The 24050-nt window shown below is 32.5% G+C and overlaps 4 protein-coding genes across 4 annotated transcripts; all 4 read right to left on the minus strand.

Annotated features, from left to right (window-relative positions):
* Window positions 1–1242: 1242 nt before the first annotated feature.
* On the minus strand, window positions 1243–3567 carry Tsp_05663 (putative LIM domain protein). The gene is made up of 6 exons (XM_003371960.1): window positions 3505–3567; window positions 2331–2429; window positions 2155–2270; window positions 1975–2105; window positions 1782–1902; window positions 1243–1725 (listed from the first exon to the last, which is right to left on the minus strand). The coding sequence occupies exons 1-6, from the start codon at window positions 3521–3523 to the stop codon at window positions 1612–1614; spliced, it is 600 nt and encodes a 199-aa protein (XP_003372008.1). The 5' UTR covers window positions 3524–3567; the 3' UTR covers window positions 1243–1611.
* Window positions 3568–6940: 3373 nt separating this feature from the next.
* Tsp_05662 (putative flagellin) lies at window positions 6941–7790 on the minus strand. The gene is made up of 2 exons (XM_003371961.1): window positions 7133–7790; window positions 6941–6963 (listed from the first exon to the last, which is right to left on the minus strand). The coding sequence occupies exons 1-2, from the start codon at window positions 7788–7790 to the stop codon at window positions 6941–6943; spliced, it is 681 nt and encodes a 226-aa protein (XP_003372009.1).
* Window positions 7791–9512: 1722 nt separating this feature from the next.
* Tsp_05661 (conserved hypothetical protein) lies at window positions 9513–10250 on the minus strand. Its single transcript, XM_003371962.1, has 3 exons — window positions 10173–10250; window positions 9693–9879; window positions 9513–9562 (listed from the first exon to the last, which is right to left on the minus strand). Exons 1-3 carry the CDS (start codon window positions 10248–10250, stop codon window positions 9513–9515), a joined length of 315 nt encoding a protein of 104 aa, XP_003372010.1.
* A 9149-nt stretch (window positions 10251–19399) lies between these two features.
* Tsp_05660 (hypothetical protein) lies at window positions 19400–19971 on the minus strand. The gene is given in 3 exon segments (XM_003371963.1): window positions 19400–19483; window positions 19525–19659; window positions 19675–19971. The coding sequence occupies 3 exon segments, from the start codon at window positions 19969–19971 to the stop codon at window positions 19400–19402; spliced, it is 516 nt and encodes a 171-aa protein (XP_003372011.1).
* Window positions 19972–24050: the final 4079 nt, after the last annotated feature.

Here is a 24050-nt window from a genome sequence, read left to right on the forward strand (position 1 = left end):
TTGTTGCGTTGATTTTCAATCACAGGCGTTGTTTGTAAGGGAAAAAAGATGGATGCAGAAAAAGGGGGATAATAAGCTGGTGAAAAAAGTAGATCACCGACCGATCGACAGACATTTAAAAAGTACACAAATAAATGGTGGTGGTGGTGGCCGTTTACGTTGTTGTTGCATTTTCCTCGAAGTTTAAATTGACAGAAATTCACTGACAGAAAATAATTAATTATATTTTGAATAGCAAAAATTGACGGAAAAATGAAAAATAATTTCTTCCCGGAAATAGCTGGAAGAAAAGTTATTTCAACAGTGAGCATTATTATTATTATTATTATTATTCAAATAGAAAATGCGCATATCAATAGTTGAAAACCAAGTTTACAATTGATAAAAATTAAAATCAGTATAAGACATTTGAATAGAAATACTGTAATTGAAATTTGATATTTATAAAAAATTTTTTGTAAAATCAAAAACATTTTGCTGTTTGATTGATCGTTGAAGAAAAAAAATCCATTTGCATATTTTCATCTCACTCAAATAATTTACAATTTGTTACTGTGAAATAATTATTTTTTTGTTAATTTCTATTAAAAAAGAGAATTTTTATTATTGTCTGATGGGTCATGATTAATTTTTGTTTTTTTCTGTTATGAGAGAATTTCATTTGAAATTATTAAACAGTGATTTGGAAAATTGTTTGTTTGCACAGCTCGTAACAATTGGCCCCAGTCGTGGATGATACGGGGACCAATTTTTCTGGCCGTTGTTGAATTATGCAAATTTTCATCAACATGTCAAAATTTGTACATAAAAATCTTTTCACAAAAATGAGGTTACAGAAATGTTGAACTATTCGCCATTTTTCAAATTTCAAATTGTAGACAAAACATCGTTTGTGGATTGTTTTGACTGAAAAAACCGGTTTTCCACTTATTTTCGCGCCCTCGAAAATACTTTCAAAAGTATTTTGCGCGTCAGCGATACACACATACGCCTCATTTTTTCCAAATAATGTATACGTGGTTTTTGTGCTGCGTTGCTACCAACCGCCGCCGTCGATGTTGCTGCCGTTAGCACTCACTGATGGTCGATGTGGTCTACACAACTGTCCCATGAACGACATGGCAATTGATATAATTTTTCAACCGAAGGTAAGTAGAAATTTTCGATATTTCATATTTTTATCATTGGTTGATATTGTTGTGTGGTTTTGCTTTATTTCACCTTTGTCAATTCACCTATGAATAAGTTCACAAATTCTACGATGATGATCACCTAAAATTTTATCGCTTTCGTATTACAATAAGCGGTCATCAGTGGCGCATGGTTTAGATTTAGCAACGAAAAGGAATTTGCATTCTACAAATGATATTGTTATTAGTTTGAGAAAACCATCACGGGCCAAAGTTTTTGTAACTTGCTAGCACAAAGTTTCTGAAAGCGATGGGAGAGAGAGAGAGGAAGAATATTAAAATTCAATCACACCATATAACTAATAATCACGAAACCAAGTTTCACCAATTAGATAGAATATGCAAAGTTGAATTTAAGGATCGGAAAATGTTGTAGAGAATTTCACTGCTGGCAGGGTTCAAAAATTGCTGTTGTCTCTCTCTAATTTGTCATTTGACGAACACGATTGATATTGCAATCTTTGCAAAGAATATGATTGTCGAGTGGATAGCACTCGTGGCCTTCGACTTTGGAAGTCAATTTCAAGCCACAATCCTGAAATTGATTATGCCTATGTAATTTATGCAAATTAACGCTTGAAAAATACGTACTTCGCAACGATAACAATCAACGTGAAAACTTCTGTCCAGTGCAACAATTCGAACCGACTCTTGGTTTCCTTCTTCGGGTACAATTGGTTTCGAACAGATTGCACATCTGGGGGCATATTTCCTGCAATTATTCTTCCCGTTATGCACAAATAATAAGTTTATTTTTTTCTGTGTGCAAAATGAATTTATTTACTCGTGAAAGCAGTTCACACAGTGTACGAGACCATTCGAATCAACTGTAAATGGTACTCCATCCAAACATCTGTTGCACGATGAACATGTAAAGCAGGATGGGTGATAAGGTTTGCCAGTAGCACGGAGCATCTAAATTTACACAAATTAATCAAACCCAACAACTGTAATGCTTCAATACCTTTTCAGTAATTGGCGCATTGCATGCACTGCATTTTTCCAAAGTATCCAGATAATCTTTCTCGCAATAAGGCTTCTGATCGACAGCATAAAATGATTTTCCAGCCAATCCTTCTCCTAAATTTTCAAACTGAATTAATTATCTGCTCCACAACTAGACTAGGATGTACAAAGTACCGCATTTTACACAGGTGAAACAGTCAACGTGATAAGTCTGATCTAGTGCTGTGCATGCTTTTCCCGATGATATACTTTCACCGCACTTGGAACATTCTTCTATAAAAGGAAAACAAAACTAAACGTATGCCCAATTATTTGATATTAATTACATTTATAAATTTGTTCAAAAATTAAAAATAATCCAATTTATTGATTATTCAGTACTGTTGTGAAAAACGTTATGCATCGTTAATTAATCGTGTGATGTTGTTTGTATGGTAGAAATGTTATAAGAAAATTGCAAGAAAAAAATATTTTTTCTAATTATTTTTAGACTAAGCTTTTTCTATTATTATTATTATTCAATTTTGAAATTTAAATTATATTTGAAGCAGAATGACGGCTGTGGTTATTGCACAAAATGTTCAGGGTGATTTTCTTAAAATAAAATTAACGCGTCATTGTGAATTTCAAAAATGTTGCCGCCAGTTGATTTACTCGAACAGCAGAAGCATAAATTAAAGTCGCATATTTGCATTGTACGTTTGAACATTAATGTCTGCAAGAAAAATTACCGCTCTTGTTGTTCAAAGTTGAAGGTCTAGTGGAAATGGTCATTTGAATATACTAGGCATGTAGCATTTTTCCTATTGATGAAAATTAACATTTCTGAATTGATCGTTTACAAACTTTTCTGGGTCAAATGGTACTTTTAAAAATCCATTCAAATGAGATTACTGTTCAGATAATGTGAAATCAACAACAATAATTCAGTTTGAACTTGGTGATTCTTGTAAGTCAGATGCGGAGAATTATCGATCTTCAGATCAATCATAAAATTTCATGCAAGCACACTTTTGCCTTTTTACTGGCCACGTTTCTTTTGCCCATTGTCGGCGTCAACAAGTACTCGATAAATTCTTAACTTCGTTTTAACAATTTCTAACCCCAAACTAAAATTAGAATCACCATCACAGCAATTGCTGTTTGTTCAACACAATATCTTTCCCTTTTATCTATTTTACAACATTTCTCTCTTTTGGACTTAATTGGGTTTTTTTTTCAAAAAAAAGGAAAAAAAGTTATCCCAACAATAATAATATTATTATTATTATAAAATTTTAATACAAATCAAAAGTGAAGAATTAAAAACAAGAAAAGTCATTTAAACTCGACCGACCGATCAATTTACCTGTCGTACTACTTGCCATAGTGGAAAGAGGAAATTGGAAACTCTTTTCGGAAAACAGTTTTTCCAAAGCCGCCGAAAATAAGTAAAGAATCTAAAGCACAGCTAACAGCTGCCCCAACATCGAACACCGCTCAAATATGTTCCACTAGTCTTGTTGGGCGAAATGATTGGACAAAAATTTCAATAGGTGGAGCTTCAAGAGGAAACGCCAATATCGCTGATATGATGCAGCAAAGCTTATTTCTACGTAACTTTGCTTGTTCATAAAATTGTGGAAGAAGACGACAACAACAACAACAACAACAATGGGGAAAAGAAAAAACACAATCCAAGAAAGAAATGATTATTCAATGTTGAAAGTGAAGTGGGTGGGGGAGGGGGGAGGAAAGCAAAAAGCCATAAAAAGTATTTTACTGTGGTTAAATCAATATAGAACAAGTGGCTTTTCAAATTTAGCTAATGAATCATAGACAAAGTAACCGCTTTGAGTAAACTTGGCCGACTTGATTTTATTTCTTGGCAAGAATGCGTCAGGTGGAATTTAATTATTAAAACTTGTACGATGATTTATGAATTTTAGTTTGGAGAAGAAGTCAAAGGAAAATCCCTCCAATGAGATATTAAATATTGTCTGGATATGAAAAATTGTCTTAAAAGTTGAAAGAGAAAAAAATTCTCTCCAAAAAAAGCATGTTGTCAAGAAATAAAATCTTTCATAGAAAAGCAAACTCACGTCACATTTTTCTTGTTTCAAACTCTGCTTTATCAGTTTTCAACAACAAACGACAGACAATATTTCATTCACGAAATGTAATTTATTCGCTAGAAAATTCTTATTTAATTCAATCATTCAAAAAAAATACAACCGGGTTTTTTTTCATACAACTGTTTTTCAAAAATTTTACATTTGAATGAGATAAATTTGTCGTCGAATATGTTAAACTGTTTTAATAATAATAATAATTGTTGTTGTTGTTTTAAATATCAACGTGGCGATTATGCATAAATTAGATGTAAATTTATAAATCTGATTGAAAGAAATTTCAATTTGATAAATAAATTGTTCCACTCATCTCAGATTCATTGAGATGCAATTAATTGCGTGTGAATTTCATGATAAACAAGCAAGCCATAATAATAATGACATGCCAACCGACGGTTGTTCTCTGCTTTTCCACTGCTATTTCTCCCTCAGTGGTACTAAAAGTTGGTTGAGCTGAGCAGCGCGATGAATATAAAAATAATATTAGCTTTTTTTTCTAATGAAATTTATGTGATTTGACGAAAAAATTTAACACGGAAAAAAACAACAAAAGCTTTTATTATTATAATGCTGCCGAAAGGTGTGAAAATTCAGACCAACTTGTTCATTTGAAAGCTTCAATATTTATCTCGATTGCTCTACTTACATACATACACACACATAACTAATTCCCTCGAGCATTGCTTTCAAATGCAAATGTGTGATGAAATTGCAAATAGTTGCACACTCAACTTCTTATTTCTTGTTTATACCTATTAAAATTTTATCAGCATTTATCTCTCCCTGAATTTCTGATGATCTTCTTTATACAATAAGCATTATATTTTATTATTATCTATTTGAAAACAGTTGCATGAGAATTGATATCAATTTTTCGCGAGATGATGATCAAGTATTTATTTATTTATCAATTTATTCTTGCACTAATAGAGAGAGAGAGAGAGAGAGAGATGAATGGCTGTTTATGCTTATAAATGAAAACAAGTTTGTTTAAAGAAATTTAAATTTTCCACCAAAATAATTACATTCCAATCTGGAAAATAAAACGAGCCGGAAAAATTAATTATTCAACGATTGATTCAGATCTTTTTTTTTTAAATCTACTTTGCTAAATTCACAGCGGTAGTAGAAAATGGTCCGCTTATCGATATCAATGACGACGGATCAATCGTAAATCATCAAGCAAATGGAAAACGTATAAATCCAATCTAGCCACTTTTTCCCTAGCTTTCACAATCCACAATTACCACAGACGGTGACCGTTCAGTGGAATGAATATATTTTTTTTTTTCAATAATTGCCACTATTTGGAGAGATCGTTTGACAAATGACGAAATGTGATCCATTTTCTTAATTTCTTCTCCTACTCCTCTTTACACATAAACAACTACTTTAAAATTGACAGGCAATTTTTGTATAAATTGAAAATTTTCAACTTCATATTCTATGCATTGCATGAAAAAAGATGCACTACCAGTTGAATGAGTATATTTTCAATTTTATTAATGAGAAAGGTTTTTTTCATCTTTTTTTTCCCTTGCATCAACCATCCATCCCACCGCATATCGTAAATTTCCAAAGTTTAATTAGAAGCGAAAAAAAAATCATTTTCCATCTTGAAAGCTACTGAGCAAAAAGGAAAAATAGAAAATGTTATATCTGTTTTGGTGGTTTGATTAAAAAAAATTAAATTTAATTTCAAAAAAAAACGACTGAATGGGGTTTTCCAATTTTGTGCGAAATGGTTCAATTTTAGGTGAATAATTGCGGCGGAAAAGGGAAATTGTTTTCTGTTTTTTCTTTGCAAAATCATCATCAGTATTATTATTATTGATTTAATGAGAATGTAAATTTTGCGAGTCAATTTTACCATCGAATCCCAGCCAACAATAATAAATAACTATTTTCTATCGACTCGACAATTTTGAAGTGAAATGAAATTCGAAATTTATAAACACTTTTTCAACAACAATCACCGCCGTAATATTATCGTCGTTTTTCTTTGTTTACAAAAAGAAAAACAACACCCGCCGATTCGATTTCAACCGACGAATGACAATAAAAAAAATTTCCATAATTAACAATTCCACTCAGTCGATCAGTCAGTCAGTGAAGGGAAATTTGAAAAAATTTTTCTCCGGTCGAACAAAAGAAAGAGTTTTAGTTGAAAACCGGTTTTTTTTGTCAACAAAATGCTTTTAGCGAATTTCAAATGCCGGTCAAAATTCGTTCGGCAAACTAGCGTTTTCTTATAAAACATTTTTCTACATAATAGACGCTGTGATTTTTATTTATCTTTTTTGTTTGTTGGGCTGAATTCCATTTTTCATCAGCATAATTTTAATAATTTCGATGAAATTTCGTTGAAAAAATAATTTGAAATTTGTATGGTGAAAAATTGAAAAAGTAACATTTTCATTTCGACAACTGAAAACTAGTACTTGAAACTGTTCACCAAAAGTTTAAATTTGATTTTTTTTAAACTTTGTCAACTACAATGATTCATTTATCGATTGATCGGTGGTGAATGAAATTTTTTCCATCAACAACACATTGCAATGATTCAGTGTCTGTCTGTCTGTCTGTGTGTGTGTGTGTACAAAGTTGACAATTGGCTTAAAACAAAAAGTCAATCGACCGATCAAATTATCGGATAATTTCTCCATTCTGCAATTAATCTGACAATGATCGTTTTCCTGGTAAATCAAAATTAATCCCGCGTTTAATTAATTGTTCAACTACTGGTCATTTTAAAATTTCCTACTGTAAAAGTGAAAGTGAAAAAAATTTATGTTGCTATTGCCCTATAATTTGCATATTTCTGGATCAGTTTCACTAGTTCATGTTGGTTTGGATTTTGTTTACCTTTGCCGGTGCGCATGCAGTGCACGAGACGACTGGTCAGACGATCCAATTCCGCTTCGTCACTTTGTCGAATGGGCTGCGTCGTCGACTTTGGCGAATGATAATGCTTAGACGGTGCCTGTTTGTTGTAATGATAATAATAATCGGATGTGGTGGATTTGAACGTGCCGCTCGGTGTAGAGCTGACGTTGTTGGATTGTGGTTTGCGACGTTGTTGAATGGCGACGTTCAACTCTTCGAACAAAGCATCCGGATCGAATTGTACGGCCGTCGAAGATGGACTACAAAATTTACATAATAAACAAACTCCCAACACTCGAATTTGAACGTCGATGAAATTCCATATATACTTCGCTAGACTTGGCTTGGTGTAAGTGTACGATTTGGATGTTGTGGTGGAATAAGTGGAAGATTTCGAACTATGCGGATTGATATCGTTACTATCTACAAGCGACAACAGATGCGAAGGGGACAACGGGGTCTTTCCAGCCGTCTTCATTCTATACGAAGGCTGGGTTTCATTGACCATCGAGAGAAGTACCTCGGTATTATTGGTCGTAGTATGTGGCGAGTGTAGGGCAATATTCGATCCCAAGTTACCATGGACCGTGCTGTTCGGCCGGTTTCCGTCAGCAAATGAGACAGTCGATCTGTCCATTGCTAAATGTTGAAGGAAAAAGCAAAATATATATTAATTAATTAATTATCTTTTTATTTCGTTTCTCACTTCCATGGGATATAAACTTTGAGTGAAGCGATTTGTTGTCTGTGGCCTGGCGAAGCAGAGGTGTTGCGTACTGTACGTCCGAACCGTCCATTTGGCCGTGATTGGGTCGGTTCTTTCCTAGAATTTTCAACTGTAGAAATGCAGTGGAAAACAAAAACAAAACTATGCAAATTCCATACTCACTGGGATACATGAATAATAAGTTGGAATGTTACAGAATATTTAAATAATATTCAAATCAACGTCAAGTTGGTTATTATAGGACACTTTTGGACGCAGTATATGATGACAACAGTTGCGTTCCAATTTTTATCGTCCGTTCAATGAACTATGTAAATAGTGTAGCAGCAGTACTAGTGGCCTGCTATGATGATGCATGCATGCATATGCGCGCGCTTGTTCACGTCTGCGCCAGTGTTGGTTGGCATGAAAGCGATCAGTAATTTGTGAATCAGCTAGTTCTCTCTCTCTCTTACTCTTTGGGAAATTTTTAAAAAAAAATTTTTTTTCAAATTTATTTTCATAAATTTCTGTTCACATCGAAACTTTTTCGTCAACGTCCCAACGTAACACTACCCAGGTCCAGTGGAACACAATCGATCAACACGCTCTACACTACCACCATTGTCATTGACCAGTTTTCCACAACTTGCTTAATTAATCCACTTTTCTTCCAGTCAAATATGTTGACAGATTGTTCCATCGCTTGGTCGAACAAAAAATTTTTAATAGTAAAAATTTGCATTTTTCAAACTCAACTCAACATTTATTGGTAAATTGTCGAATAAATGGGGCGCGGCTGTATATTTTTCTCTATTTGCACCTTCTGCTCGAAAAGTTTGGCCAATTGCTCCTGGTTTGATTGAAGAAAATTAATTTCTCATGCAACCCACAACCAACAACCATTTGCCATGACCTGTTCAAGTTGTCAACATTTATACATACATACATACATATATATGCTTACTGAACAGAAACAATAGAGAACTTTTTTTTTTCAAATCCACCAACGCTTGCTCGATCGTTTTTAATGTTCGGTTGAATGAAATATATCCAATTGTTTTTTTTTTTCAAAATTTTCAGCGTAATTATCTTTGGAAATTATTTGAAAATCTCCTTCAGAAATCCAGTGATAATAATGAGCACGTCTTTACTGATTACTAATAATATTGAAAAAATAATTTAAATTTCTATACGAAAAAAGCTACTTCGACTACTACTACTACTACTACTAGCATTTTAATGCTACTCAAATTGATTGATTTTCAATATTTGTCGTTCAGTTTAGAAGCACAACAACAACAACAACAAAAAACCACTCTGAAATTCCCATATGAACAAAATATATGATAGCAGGATAGAAAAATTGCTTTAAAATCAAATGTGCATGCAATGTGGATTAAAAAGAAAAAGATTTTCATGAAAACTTTAATTAATTAATATTTTCTTAAATATTGAATTGTTTCTAAAAAGCCGTGGCACATGCATCGGCAGCTAGGCGAGCAATTGTAAGTAGAGCTGTTGTCACAAAGTTATTTTTATTCATTGAAAGTTGTCATGATGACCTTGACAAGTTTGATAAGTTGCAATATTTAAATGTGAAGTGAATTTTCAAATGTTGTGCATATTTTATGTTGGACTTTTGTTGAACAATTATACTTGATTAACAGTGCCACGTGCACATACATACTGTTGTTGTTCTACTTAATTTTAAAGTAATTATAAATAATTTTTAAATTGATAAAAATGAACAATATCCAATAAATAAATAATTAATTGCATAATTTGGTAGAAAAGAGGGAGGGGGGGGGCAAAGAAAAAATATTGATTTACGTTTCGTCTGTTGGCGGTCCAAGGTTGCCAAGTCGGTCGGTACGGATAATGACTCGGTGCTCGAAAACAGAAGCTCGATGGATCGACTTTGTGTCGTATCTGATTGCTGCTGCTGTTGATCGAGATTATCTCGAAAGGCAAAATTGATGGAGCACTGTGGCTTCGAATTAGTCTGTGTGTACGAAGCCTAAAACAACGTCAACAACTATCGTACAATATATGTAAAAAAATTTAATTCTTTTCAAAAATCATAATAATGGAAAATTTGGTTATTTGATCCAGTTAGTTCAGCCGGGTTCATGGGTGAAAAAAAAATATATATTTTTTCATTGTTTAAAGAAAATCATATTGAATGAAAACGAACTATTAGGTTGGAGATTTGTTTTCTTTTTCTTTTTTTGGATAATGCGTATATGAAAGGAGAGTATGTGGGAGAGAAAGAGAAGAAAGCAGTAATGTTTTTTTTTAGTAAATATTCACCTGAAAGGTGGAATCAAGTAGTGGGGAAGAGGGGACAAATGACTCATTGTCCAGTTTCAGCTGAAAAGATCTGTTCATGCACTACAAACCCACTGCAAAACTACAGCTGCCGGACTGATGATGATTAGGATGATTATTATTATTATGATTATTGGCTTGTCGATTTTTCAAAACTTCAGTTAGCTGAGCTTTTTCGCGTGCTTGCGTGCAATTGTTCCAGCTTGGGGCAATTTTAATGTTCGTGTTTTCGAAAAGAACTTTTGACAAGTTGACGATTCAAAACAACAAAGCATGCGGCTGAAAATTGCGCAACTACTACTACTACTCCTACTACTGCTGCTGCTGCTGCTACTACTACTACTACTACTATTACTATTATTATTAGTGTTGCTGCTTGAATTGCATCCATTTTCCAACTTTCGACTAGTCTTTAGTAGTCTGCTAACAATGAAACAGCAAAAACTTCACACGCGTCACAGCCAACTAAATTCATAATAGCTGCTACTACATGCATCATGATTAATCACCCTGATTGCGCTCAAGGCCATCTATCTATCTATCTATTTGCTTTTACACATTTGATTATTCACATTTTTAAATTCATCTTCCACTACTACTACTAACTATATATATATAATCGTCGATGATATTTTCACGTGATAAACAGTAAATGTGATAATGGGGAAATTTTCTCTTTTCATCTCACTTCCAATAGACAAGTTGATATTGAAAAATTTTATCATCATAACCAATTTATACTCTTTAATCTTGATGTCATCTAGTACCTGAAAGCATTAGGCCATCGAATTATTATTATTATTATTATTCAATCACTGATGCCGAGCGGCAACAATTTATACCTTTACTAGCTTAAAAATTGCCCACGTATAAATGTCATTAAATAAATATGCGATAATCTTCTTTTCACCAACCAACACCAATATCCAACCGATCTTGTTCCAATAGCACGAGTAGGAAAAATTTTTTGAGATCATCAAATTATTCTTTCAATATTCTCATTTTATTTCATTTTATTTATTCAATTTAACTATTTTTTCCATTTTTAAATAGTATAATTTGAAAATAGTTCAACATTTGGTAGGCATTATGAAATTGAATGAATAAATATTTCATGAAACCAACACACACTGATACACTCGTACAGACCATATCAGCAGTAGTAGTTATGAAAGCATTGTTTAAAGGTGGCCTTTTAAAGTGAAAAAATTTGTTTTTTGTTCATTATGATTATTTTTTTCTAAATATTCTTTTCTTTGAAATTTATCCATTTAATAATGGACATTCTGCTATGTATATACGCGAACATTGTACTTAAAATGTACCGTCTTTTGATTTGATCGACTTCAGCAACGTCAAACTGTGCATTTCTTTTTCTTCTACTATTATTTTTCTTATTCAAATAATTTCAATGGATTTTTTCATTCACGAGCACGATTCACTTTGAACAATTAACGAACAAAAATCTAATAAAATATTTATCAAAAACAACAACAACAACAACAGTATAACCTTTTGTTGATTTATTGTTTCTTCTTTGTCGAAGCATATGCAAATTTTCGTTAAATTTACACAGAACGAGAAAACCTAGCGGCGAGTGATTGCTATTTTCAAATTCAGCATTACAGTAAAGTATAAATTGCAATCTTGACGATTGATTTCGAACAACGGTCGAATCAGTGTTGAAAATAAAAAAAACGTATAATATTATTTCATTTCAATCGCAAATATCTTGTGAAATGATTGTTCCATCGTTGTATTTTTGTTTTCACATGCAACATGTGATTTTTCAATTAGCCAAACTGACGAAGCGAATCAATTGAAAACATGTGTTTTTGCAATGGATGCAAATTACAACAATCTGTGCACGTGATTTTATTCGTGAAAATTCAATTTTCTCCAATCTGTATACTGTATACATGTTCAGTCGGATGCAGAACAATGTTTCACAGTATAGTGCTGTAAATAAAAAGTTACAGATGTTACTATTAGATGAAAAGTTACATATTTGAAGAGTATTTAATTTTGATAATTTACTTGAAAAAATTTCAAAAAATGATTCCCCATTTTTGTAGCTGGACACACATTATCATTGTGTAGATGTTTTGCCATATTCATTGTGAACTTTTTGATAATGAGATATTTGATTTTTCATTAAAAAAATGCAACTTCTGCACGTGAAATGGGCAATTAATTGATCAGACAGTTAAAATCCATTGTTAAATTTATTCTTTTGATTTTTTTTTTAAATTTCTCAAACGTATTTTATTGCCGTTATTGTTGTTGTTGTTGTTGTTGTTGTTTTGGTCAATTTAAATTTCGCACTATCGCGAAATTAATGTTCAAAGTTGACATTACTGTTTGAATAAATTTAAAAGTGGTTTTGAAAGTGTCATTTCAGCAAATTTGCATGAATTAAATTTAATGATGTTCTTTATGCATTACGGTAACGCGGAGAAAGGGGATAAACAATTTTTGATCAAGCAAATTCAAAGCAAACTTTGCCCTATTTAATTTCCAATGCTAATTTACATTTGCATAGTTATTCAACTCAATCATACTGCGTCAAGTGTTAATTAATAATCAACTTGGAATAATTCAATTATTGAATTTATTGACTGGATAAAATGAGATTGCATTTCATGTGCTTCATTTTTGCCAAAAACAAATGACCGAAAGAAAACACCTTCCCTTCTTTGTGCTATATACTATGGAAATTGTGCTTGCTTGAACGGATAAATGTAAGCTAATTAATCATTTGAAAATACTGTTCCATAGTTTCCATTACAATTTTCTTTATAATTCAAGCCGACTAATTGACTTAATCATAGATTTCTGCTAACAGTGCTAACAACCTCACGTACGTCTAATATACACAATACACGCCTTTCTTTCTGGTGTTCAGTATATTTAAAACTTATTGTGCGTAAGCAATAAAAATGCCATCTTAAACGACGTCACGTTTTACTTTTATTGCATTTAATATTTGAATATTTCACAAAATATTTTCCAGTCGTGGAAATTGGAGGTTGTTGTTCATTAACAGACAATAAAAGGAAAAGGTATCGTCTACGTGCGTGGAAACAATATATTCTATTAAAGGAGAAGTTTTAAGGAAATCGAGTAAAAATTCATTTGTTATTGTATTTGCAATTCTTCAGTGATAATTTAGGTATTTTTTAAAATTTGAATTATTTTTGAATCTAAAAGATGGAAATGAACTTTTTCAAATCAAACATGTCGTTGATAGGAATATGTTCGTTACAGTTGTTAATATACAACTGATGCAATTATAATTATAATTTTTTCATTGAGCATTTGATTGTTTTTGCAATTTAGAAATCGTTTGCCGATTTCTTATTTCTTCTAAGCCAAGCTTCGTTGATTTGAAAGTTCGAAGTTGGTCAGCAATAAATCAATATAAGCAACCAACTAACTGCTTGCCTTTAATACGCGTTGCTAACCTATGTTGCCAGTCAGCAGTTTAGTTTATACATCCAGTCCAATGCCTTGCTCCACTGGATCTTCCTTTTCTCTTTCTCGTCTTTTTTCTTTCCTGTCTCAGCTTACAGAATAAGCAATTTTTTTTGCAACTTTATTCCATTCATAAAGCGGAAATTGTTGCAATAAGTGAGTACTTTTTACAAACACTATTGATTTCATTGATATTGTTCCACCGGTGAAATATTCATTCATATTGTCTTATTTTTGATTATTAGCAATTTTTTTTCCAATGCTCATTTGTGATTTGGACCAATTTTGCAAATCTAATAATAATAATAATAATAATAATATAAGGATTACTTATTTATTGTTGCTTGTTTTATCCAACTATTCATATTGGAAATTATTTCGTTCAAATTAATCACCAATGACTGACTGACTATTTGCTTGCTATTGTAAAACTTAATTAACTGGCGTTGAATAAATTCATTTGAATAGGATGTGAAAAATATTTCAACTATTAGCAATACAGGCAAAAGCACACCGCATGTTGTGGCATATATTGATTTTATTTTGCTCATGTCAGTTGATGAATAATTGAATAAGTAAATAAACAAATATACATATATATACACGTACATGTATATCTGTGTGTATATATGTATGGATCTGTGAATTTAATCACGAAATATAATAAAGTTCGGGCAGCTTTTTCAAATGCAAGCAGTGATTCATTTCCAAGTTTAAGCTTAACATTGCACACTGTTGTACTTTATCCCATGAATGTTCTGTCAATTAAAATGACAAAGTTCAATTGCATCTTGGGAAAATCCCCTTTACGGGAATTCATCACATTTCACACGACTAACTAGCCTATCATGCTGCATGTTACATTTTGCACTCATTGCTACATTTTGAGTTGCTTTTCTTTTTCTTTTTGATTTACAAAAATTGAATTTGTTTTTTTTTTAATAAATTTATCATTTTCTCAACATTTTGACTTTTGTCCAATTCAGCACATCATACACAGGTAGTTTATTTGAATAGGTGATGAATGTTAAAAATTTTTTTCCTCTACAGAGCAAAAAATTAAAAATATAAAAACCAACATTAAATATGGAGTAGAAAATAAAATTTGTCAAATGTTGTAAACGTTGCTTTATTCGAGTAGATTTTTCACATGGAGGAAGGAGTAATGATTTTCCTGGGCGGCTTTGATCCCTGTGCATTATTTTCTCGAGGGATTCGACGGGCGGCAGTGTTGGAATGCGGTGGATTGACTGAATCAGAATAAGTTTGAATCAAAATTTTTTTTTCAAACGACTTTCTCATGAAATATTGAAAAATCACAACCATCTGAGGAAGCGCGTTCTACATCAGGGCAATTGTTCCAATTTGACAATGATAATAATATTTTGAATACGACCAAATCACCTGAGGAATAAGCTTTCAAAAAAAGAGGTATAATTGAATTTCTGAAGTTGAAACTTATCATTTGGCAAAAAGAGTCAAATATGAAACAATAGAATAATCAAAAATTCATTGGGGAATTATTTTCATTAAAAAATTTGCACACTGATGACAATATGTTGTTTTTTTTCTCTCAACTTGAGAAGAATTTCTTGGCCAAAAATGACGGATAAATTGATGTGAAATCTTTTTCAATCCAAGAATTTAATTCTTTCTCATTGCCATTAATTTTATATTTATAACACTTGCCGTGTTGTCGAACTGTAATGAACCTCTCCATCCAACTATAGTTCCGGTAATCTATTTCACAAAGAGTCTGCGCTAATCAGACTATTGGTAAACACGTTTCTGCTTTAATTGGAATAAAATTATACAAGCAAAAATATGGAATTGTATTTAAAAATATTTTTCAATTTATTTATCAGCATAAAGAAATAGATATGCATTTCTTTTCAGCTGATTCTGTTGTGAAACTGATGCATGCATAATTTATAATTATATCGCATGTTTACAAGAACAATACAACTTTTCCTAGTTCATCTGTAACACTTGCTTTCTTACAGTAATCTTTTTTTTCTGCATTTTTAATTTTTCAACAGACAAATAAATACTCGTAGAAAATTCGATTGTAAATTCTCCGGAGGCATATTTTAATCGGTAAATATGCTCTGGAACAATGACAACGCTGATCACCATTTCTTGTAATCATTTTCGCGGACAATTGCATTTAGGGAAAATGCAATTCTATTTCACAATTTCCACACTCCATTGTCGTCATGAAGAGTCTTGTTTTCTGTATGTCGTTTTTTTTCCAACAAAATTCCATCCAATCTTCAAACAATGCATTCATTGCACAGAGAAAACCTTGCTTATGGATATTTTGCAAATTGTATACTTCTTTTTTCCAATAGAAATTCAATATTCAATCGACCACCGATGGAAATGATGCTTCCATTGAGGAAGTGATCATCGTATGCGTATGACCATGCAAACAGTTCACTCACTCAATCTGCGCCTATCCAATTGTATGCAAATTTCCCTTCCATGCACATTTGATGAAAAATAATTTATTCACATGCATAATCATTTTTCATCGTTATTGTTATTTGCAACGTTTTCCAAATGCAAATCATCCATGCCACTATTTTTATTCACCATAGTGTATATTCATTATTGAAATTTTGTAAATTGTTCAATTTGACAGACATGCTGTCAAATGTGGATATCATTTTTCAATAGAAAATCAGTGATATGGAAATTGTTGTCATATTTGATTAATTTTTTTTTAATTATTATTTTGCGATAAATTTCATCTCGCACAAACAAACGACGTATGCAATTTTCCAACATTGCTCGATTGCTCGATGCGTGAATTTTGTTCAAATCTTTCTATCGTGTTGTGTAGAATTCGCTTAACAAGTGAACATTTCCAACGCTATTGTGTTTGTTGAAACAATTCTCCGTTTGCGCTTTATCAATTCGAATGTAAAATGCAAATTAGCAAAGCTCAATTATCTTATTATGCAAAGTGAGTTTCATTACGTTAAATTATTATGATTTATGCTTATTGTTGTTGTTGTTGTTGTTCTTCTTCTTCTCTAATTTTACTTTTTTTAAAAACTTTTATTAATAAAAAGATGTTGAGAGATTGTTTGAAAATGTTCATCTTAATTTGTCTGATCACTTGTCATTTGGGTTAGTCATTTTTAGTTTTATCAGAATTTGCAGTATCAGAATATTGATCTTCCTCCCTCCCTCTCTGTCTCTTTCTCTCTCTTCTCTCTCTCTCTTCTCTCTCTCTCATTCTCTCTCTCCCTCTCTCTCTCTATTTATAATATCATCCTTAAACGAAGGCTCTTAAATCTTAACTAAATCAGCAGGATGCCACACTGAAGCGATGCGATGTTGTTTCTTTGTTGACATTTTTCATCTCTTGAAAGCATATCTCCGTACGTTAATTATTTAAATTGATTTTTTCTCTGTTCGTTGCAATGAAAACAAAAAGCTATTGTGAAGGTCTTTTTCTGCGGAAGATGTTTTTCCTAAAATGCAGCTTATGGGTTTTTGTTATAAATAATTTGCAATTAACTAGTGGATTGAAAATTGAAACAAAAAGCCAATTGAAATTAACAATCCAATTATTTTATTGTTTTCAGTATCATTATTTATCTCTGCAAATGCGACATTAAACTTTGGTCATTTTTATTGACAAGCAATTATTATATCCATTTGCGTGCATCTGTTGTGTAATAAATAGCTGGTTGTAGTTTTTTGTATGCTATTGTCCACTGATCAAACTAATATGTTTCATTGTCAATCCCAATAATCGTCTGGGCACTATTTTAAGCTGGCAAGGCGTTTCGACTTTTGCCCAAATGCAATTACATCTATTCCTCCTCCTCCTCCTCATTATTATTATCATCATCATCATCATCATCAACAACAACAACAGTCGAACAATGTGCATCATAGCTGAATGCTGTTGGAAGAATTTTTGTATATTTTCTTTTTCTGTTGAGCTGAAAATTGCTACTTTTTCATATTTGAAATATTTTTTCATAAATTAACTTCCTCCAAATGTGCTTATTGCGTAAGTGTTTGTGTAAGCAATGTCTAAAAAAAAATAAGAAACAAACCAACAATGATATGCTCACACAACTGATATTTTTCACTCTTCATTGACGACTGACTAACTAACCAACATCATTGCTCTTCTTCTTCTGTTGATGCACTCTGTGTCAGCACTTTTTAATCATATTTCATTTATTTCATTTTTTTATGCATAACTAACTTTATGCTGAATTTTTCTTTGCAGTGTTTTTTTGTTTATACTCAATTTTATAAAATGTCTATTATCCATATGTACAGGATATATTTTTCATTTTAGCTGCTGGTCTTTCTTTTTCTTACTTTCACGGAGAACAACAATATGAGCGTATAAATTGTCGCGTTATTGAAAAATATTAATTTAAAATTTTCCACCTACTGAAATTAATATCATCCTTCAACGTCGAATCATCAAATAGCATCTTCCAGTCGTACTATTTATTGCGTGCAGTGAGTGTTTGCAACGAATTTAGCAGAGGATGAAAAATGTCAAAAATATCATCTGTTGAAAATTTTGATAAATTATGATCATTTTTTAATAGAATACAATCAATTATTATTGCAAATTTAAAGAGAGATTTATTTCAAAAAATAAAAAGATTATTTTTATTATTTGAATTAAAAAGAATTTTTTTTTATAAAAATGCAGATGAACGAACTAACGTAACGAACGTTGTGTACAAGTGAGTGAGTGAGTGAGTGAGTAATGTATTTTCATATAACACGTAGAAGAATTTGTTCGCTTGTTTCAAATCGAAGCAGTACTAATTACAACGTTTGTTTACTAAAAAGCTCCAATGGGTAATGGTGGTGGTGGTGGTGAAATCACTGAAATTTGTTTATCGCTTTATGGTAATGGAAAATGGTGATCAGCGTTGTTGAATAAAAAATCCGATTAATCTTTGCTCGCGTGTATTAATCGTGTATTTATTGTGTAAGTCGTCGTTTTTGATTGAGTATTTTCTATTTGATAATTTATTTGATTTAAATGTAAACCAACTCTGCTCACAAATTCCGTGTAGATATTTCCATTTGAATGGACGATTGGAAATGAAGTGATGTAACAGGAGAATTCGGTCTTCCAGTTCTATGCCGCCAATGCTATTAATGTAATGATGACGATCGATACATTTTCTTCAGTTGAATAACGCCGTTGTTTCCTCTTTATTGCTGCTTTATCCTCTTTTCTTCCTCTCTCACCCTCTTGTTCAGGCAAACGTGCATTCAGGCGAAACTTCAGCGTTAGCCCTTTTTCACAACTCAGCCAACGCAGCAGCTGCTTGCTGCTGCTCAATGGCTAACGTATCGGCTGCATCAGCATCAGCAGTGGCAGCACCAGCACTACTAGTAGTAGTAGTAGTAGTAGTAGTAGTAGTAGTAGTAGTTTATTTATTGAGAGATGTTGTTTGTTGAAAGCATCATTTTTATTGAAAAGCGCAACAATTTTTTCCCATATCTACAATAACAGCTATTGAAAAGGTAGTTATTGAAAATTGTATGCTTTTTATTGATGTTTCAGGTTGAAGACCCGAAATAGTGGTCAGTGAAAAGAAGCTGAAAGCTGAAAAACATGGAAAACACCACCACCAACAACAACAATATGGTCGATTTGAATGTCGGTGGAACCCAGTACAGTATTTCACTGCGTACACTGACCTCTCAGGCAGGTTCACTGTTGGAAAATTATTTCAAATCGTTGAACAACGACACCAACAACACTGCTGCCGATCAAGAGGAATCTGACCGACAGTCATCTTCAACACTACAGCATCCTGCTATTGTAAAATTATCCGATCGATCTTATTTCATTGACCGTGACGGGGATCTGTTTCGTCACGTGTTGAATTTTTTGCGCAACGGTCGTCTGTGCTTGCCGGATCGGTTCGACGAGACCCAACTTTTGCTTCAAGAGGCTCGATTTTACCGGCTCCCGTCGATGGAAAAAGCCCTTCTAACCAAAGACTTGTCGTTGAGTGGGATAAATTTGGGCAAAGCGTCGGACGCTTCGGTCGAACAAGGCCACATCCTGATCAGCTATCGGGGCACGTTCAATTTCGGTCGTGGTACGCATCTGGACGCGAAATTCAGAAAATTGTACCGAATTCTGGTCTGCGGCAAAGTGCTGCTTTGCAAAGAGGTTTTCGGCGACATGCTGAACGAAAGCCGAGATCCGGACCGGTGCGGTAACAACCAATACACGTCGCGGATGTACTTGAAGCACAACAGCCTCGAGCTGGCCTTCGACACTTTGGCCGAGCATGGCTTTTCACTGCTCGCCGCCTGCGCTTCGGGCGTCAACCCGATCTTGGATAACAGTTGTCGACGTGCGGCTGACAACGAAGAACAACGATGGAACCATTACAACGAATTTGTCTTCTATCGACCCAGTTCTGCGTAAGTTCCCCATTCTCCTAGTGAGCAGTTGTCTTGTTTCGCATTAATTACAAACACATGCATCTACATCTACATCTACATATACGTACGAACGAATATGCATATTTATATTTATATTCATATAGCTTTTTTACGTGCATTTTATTTGAAATTGTTTTATAATAATAATAATAATAATAAAATAATCATGTATTTGATTTGTGAAATATTTGTTCTTTTAACTTTTTGGATTCAATGGCGTGATTAATTGAAAGGAAAATCTCAATATTATTTCTCTTTCCCTCTCTGTTGTTTTTTTCTAATCATCATCAAACAACGCATATTCAAATCAGTCGTCTAAATTCTCCACTGTTTGTTTATTCACAATTTCTTTTCAATCGACTGCTCTTGGATTAGATAACGATGACAGCAATGGTGATGCGTCCATTTCTTTCGTGGAAAATTGATTCTGCAAATTTTTTTTCGTGCGTGGCGGAAGTGGAAAAATGCCATATGGGGAGGGGGGGGGGCTAACACACGGATCGTCCTAATCCCAATCGCGCTATTTAAGTGCAACTGTGTGCGCGCGAAAGTGTCCAGCTGCCGCTGCCGCCGTTTTCAGCTTATTCCATTGGCGAATGAAGTTGTCAATTCCAAAAGAAGACAATCAATGTCGAAGCTAATATTTGTGTTGTTGAAATTTTATTTTATTTCATTTTTCAACGCCCTCTTCATTTCCTTTTCCTGAACAGAACAAGCAGAACACGATTGCCAACTAATGCAAATGGTTGGTGTTGGTATTGGTCAGTAGTCAACGTTTTTTTCTTGCAAATGCAAATCGTCACAAAAGTTGCATGCAAGCAGCTGAAATCCATATATATATATCTGACTGTAATTGTCAATATCTCCCGACCTTCTCTTTTTCCCTTACTACCAATTCAAATCAGACAATCAACTACAACTGGGTATTATTTATTTTTCGTCATGGTAGTACTATATGGAAATAATTGAATTCCCTCTCTGGACAGTTTGTTTGCCTGTATTGTTCGATTCACGACCGACAACAATTTCATTTAAATTCACTAAACTACTAAATTCGGTTGTTTTTTCCGTTACGAATTTCGAATATTTTTATGTATGAAAAATGCCAATACAAAAATATGATTAAACTCAGCCAATTTGATAAGGTCAAAATTTTCCATATTATTTATTTATTCCATTATTTGATATTCAAATTTTCCATTATCAAATTGAACGTTCGCTTTTGCTCAAAGTTCAAATGATGAACATTACTTTTCCACGTATTACAAATCGCTAAATCATGTATCAAGCAAGTATCATCGATAATCACTTATCGTTCCACTCACTTTTCACTACAACACGTATACAGTAATGTAAGTTTTATTCCATCATTCATCTATATAGTTTTATTTGCAGTTTTTTTTTTCATTATATAAATTATACATGCAGAACAGTTTTATATTTATTTTATTTTTTACTAATTTTGCGTCAGAAGGTGATTTGGCAATTGTGCAAATGTTCAAGAAAAGAATTGTCATTATTTGTCAATTTTCTTAAGTGCAGCAACGGTTTGGTTGAGAAATGCAATTCTAATGAATTTCTACTTTCTACTTGACAAAATTCATCACCGATAGTTTAATTTATCATTCATTCTCTCTTCTTCAGTTTTTTTTTCGAAATATAGATATGAACATTTCAATTTTACAACGTATAATTTTTAACTGCATAAATTATGCAAAAAAAAATCTACACATACTCATAAAAATATTCCAAATTGAGAGTTTTTTAAAAACAAAAAAGAAATGAGAAAAAAGCACTACAATTAATTCGTTTTATGTCTGTCTAATTGCAATTTTTCAGACTGATATTTCAGAATGATAATGATTTTTTTTTCCAATGTCACATTTGATGATCTTTTTTTTTCTTTGATCATTTGAGAAATAATTCACATATTATTTTAGCATTTTGCAAATATACCACGAATATACTTGTCAAAATTTGAAATGTTCACTTGTGTAACTTTTACAGATTTTTTGGAAATCATTAATTAATCTCATCCTAAATTATCTTCATCATTTTATGCACCGAGCGTTTAATTTTCACTATATTCCATGGAATAATGGCGATTGCTTTTTCTGTGAATTTGAAAAATATTTCATTTCAAGTAGTTATTTATTGTTGTTATTAGTGGTCATTTGAAGTAAATGCTGATTTGTTTGAATATTTTCCTCATATATATATATATATATATATATATATAGTAGTATCAGTATGAAAATTTTTGCAACATCGGTCGATAAATTTGAAATTTGCGACTTCACTAGGTCTCCCAATATCTCACAGCATTAATAAGGCAGCAATCATCTAATTAATGTCGAAGAATTCAATTCCATTCACTCGATTCATTTCATTTTCAAAGGCAAAATTTTGTCCTCCAACAGATCAGTTGAAACAAATTTCATTTTCCACGCATTTCATGATCAAAATTACACAATTGAAATACACTTATTGAAAAAGAATATTGTTCTTATTTGGTATAGTTTATCAAAACATAAAAGTTATTTTACAAAGCTCAAATATTTATAATGTTGTGTGCGTGTGTGTGTCAACATTTAAAATGAAGCATTGAATTTGAACATTCTCGACTAAATTCCAAGCATAAACCAAAACCATTCACTTGTGCTTCATGATTGTTAGTGTTCAGTCGATAGACAATATGCTAATTTCAGCATGTTATTAATTGCATCATTTTTATTAGATGAATTAATTCTTTGAATTGGTTGAAAAAAATTCATTCATCAATGAATGATTTGTGATTAGAATAAAACAACTAATAACATCTGGACTGTGAAATGCATGTGTGCAAAAGAAACAACAACAAGCGATTAAAAGTATGCCCTTATCCTTATTATTTATTATTATTTATCAAGTGCATGAAATCGGTACATACTGCAATCGATGTAATTTGTCAATCGATCAGTTCGAAAGATTGTAAAATCAAATTTGACATTTATCACATTTACAGCACAACAAGTGCATATTGATTGAGCACAAAGCGTCGATTGTGCGTATGGGTGCTGAAATTTGAAATGCCGATTGAACGATACCCCATCCACTTGAATTCTTACTCGAAATTCAAATTATACTGAAATGAGAAAGAGCAGTCGGAAAATCACGGCAATTAACTTGATTTTATCGACTTTCAGGAATGTCTGTGACTAAATTCGATGGTAATTTGGTTCGTTAGAAAAGTGTTCCTTCCACTGAAGTGGAATTATTTAGTTTTCAACTATGAAAATATCTACACATGCTCACTGTCTGTCTGTCTTTCACATATATGATTGAACACTGTCTCAAACTGAAAAGGCTGTTTATCATCATCATCATCATCATCATCATTATCTGTATGGACCGACTTGCAATTTGTCGTCCTTTTCTTTCACCGTTTTGTAATATTTTCATCGAATACAGAATTTAAAATTAATATGCTGTATTGTTAAAGTTAGGTTCAAAGAAAACACGAATGATTATAGATGATTTGGAAATTTTTTGACCAAACGGTAACTTTTAACATTTCCGAAAGGAAATGTGTTTTACCATTTCATGGTGCAGGCCCATTATATGACCATGAATGACTATGACCAGTTCAGAGTTTTGAATTTGTAACCAAATAGAAAGAAATTACAATTCTAGTCACATGTGATAATGATTCATTGAATTTCACATATATACAGTACATGCACAACACAATAAGAAGTACAGTAGTATTAAAAAGTAGGTGTTATCTGTGATTGGATGATATGGAAATTTCCTGACATGTAATTAATAGGTAGATGCCATTCTATTTGTATTTTTCATCGAATATTATTATTCATTTTACTGACAGAATCGCTTTTTGTCACAGCATCATTGACAAATTATGATGGAAAATTTTTACATCTTCAC

Source organism: Trichinella spiralis, assembly GCF_000181795.1.
Source record: "Trichinella spiralis strain ISS 195 chromosome Unknown Scfld9, whole genome shotgun sequence".
In the NCBI taxonomy this organism is placed as follows: Eukaryota; Metazoa; Nematoda; class Enoplea; order Trichinellida; family Trichinellidae; genus Trichinella; species Trichinella spiralis.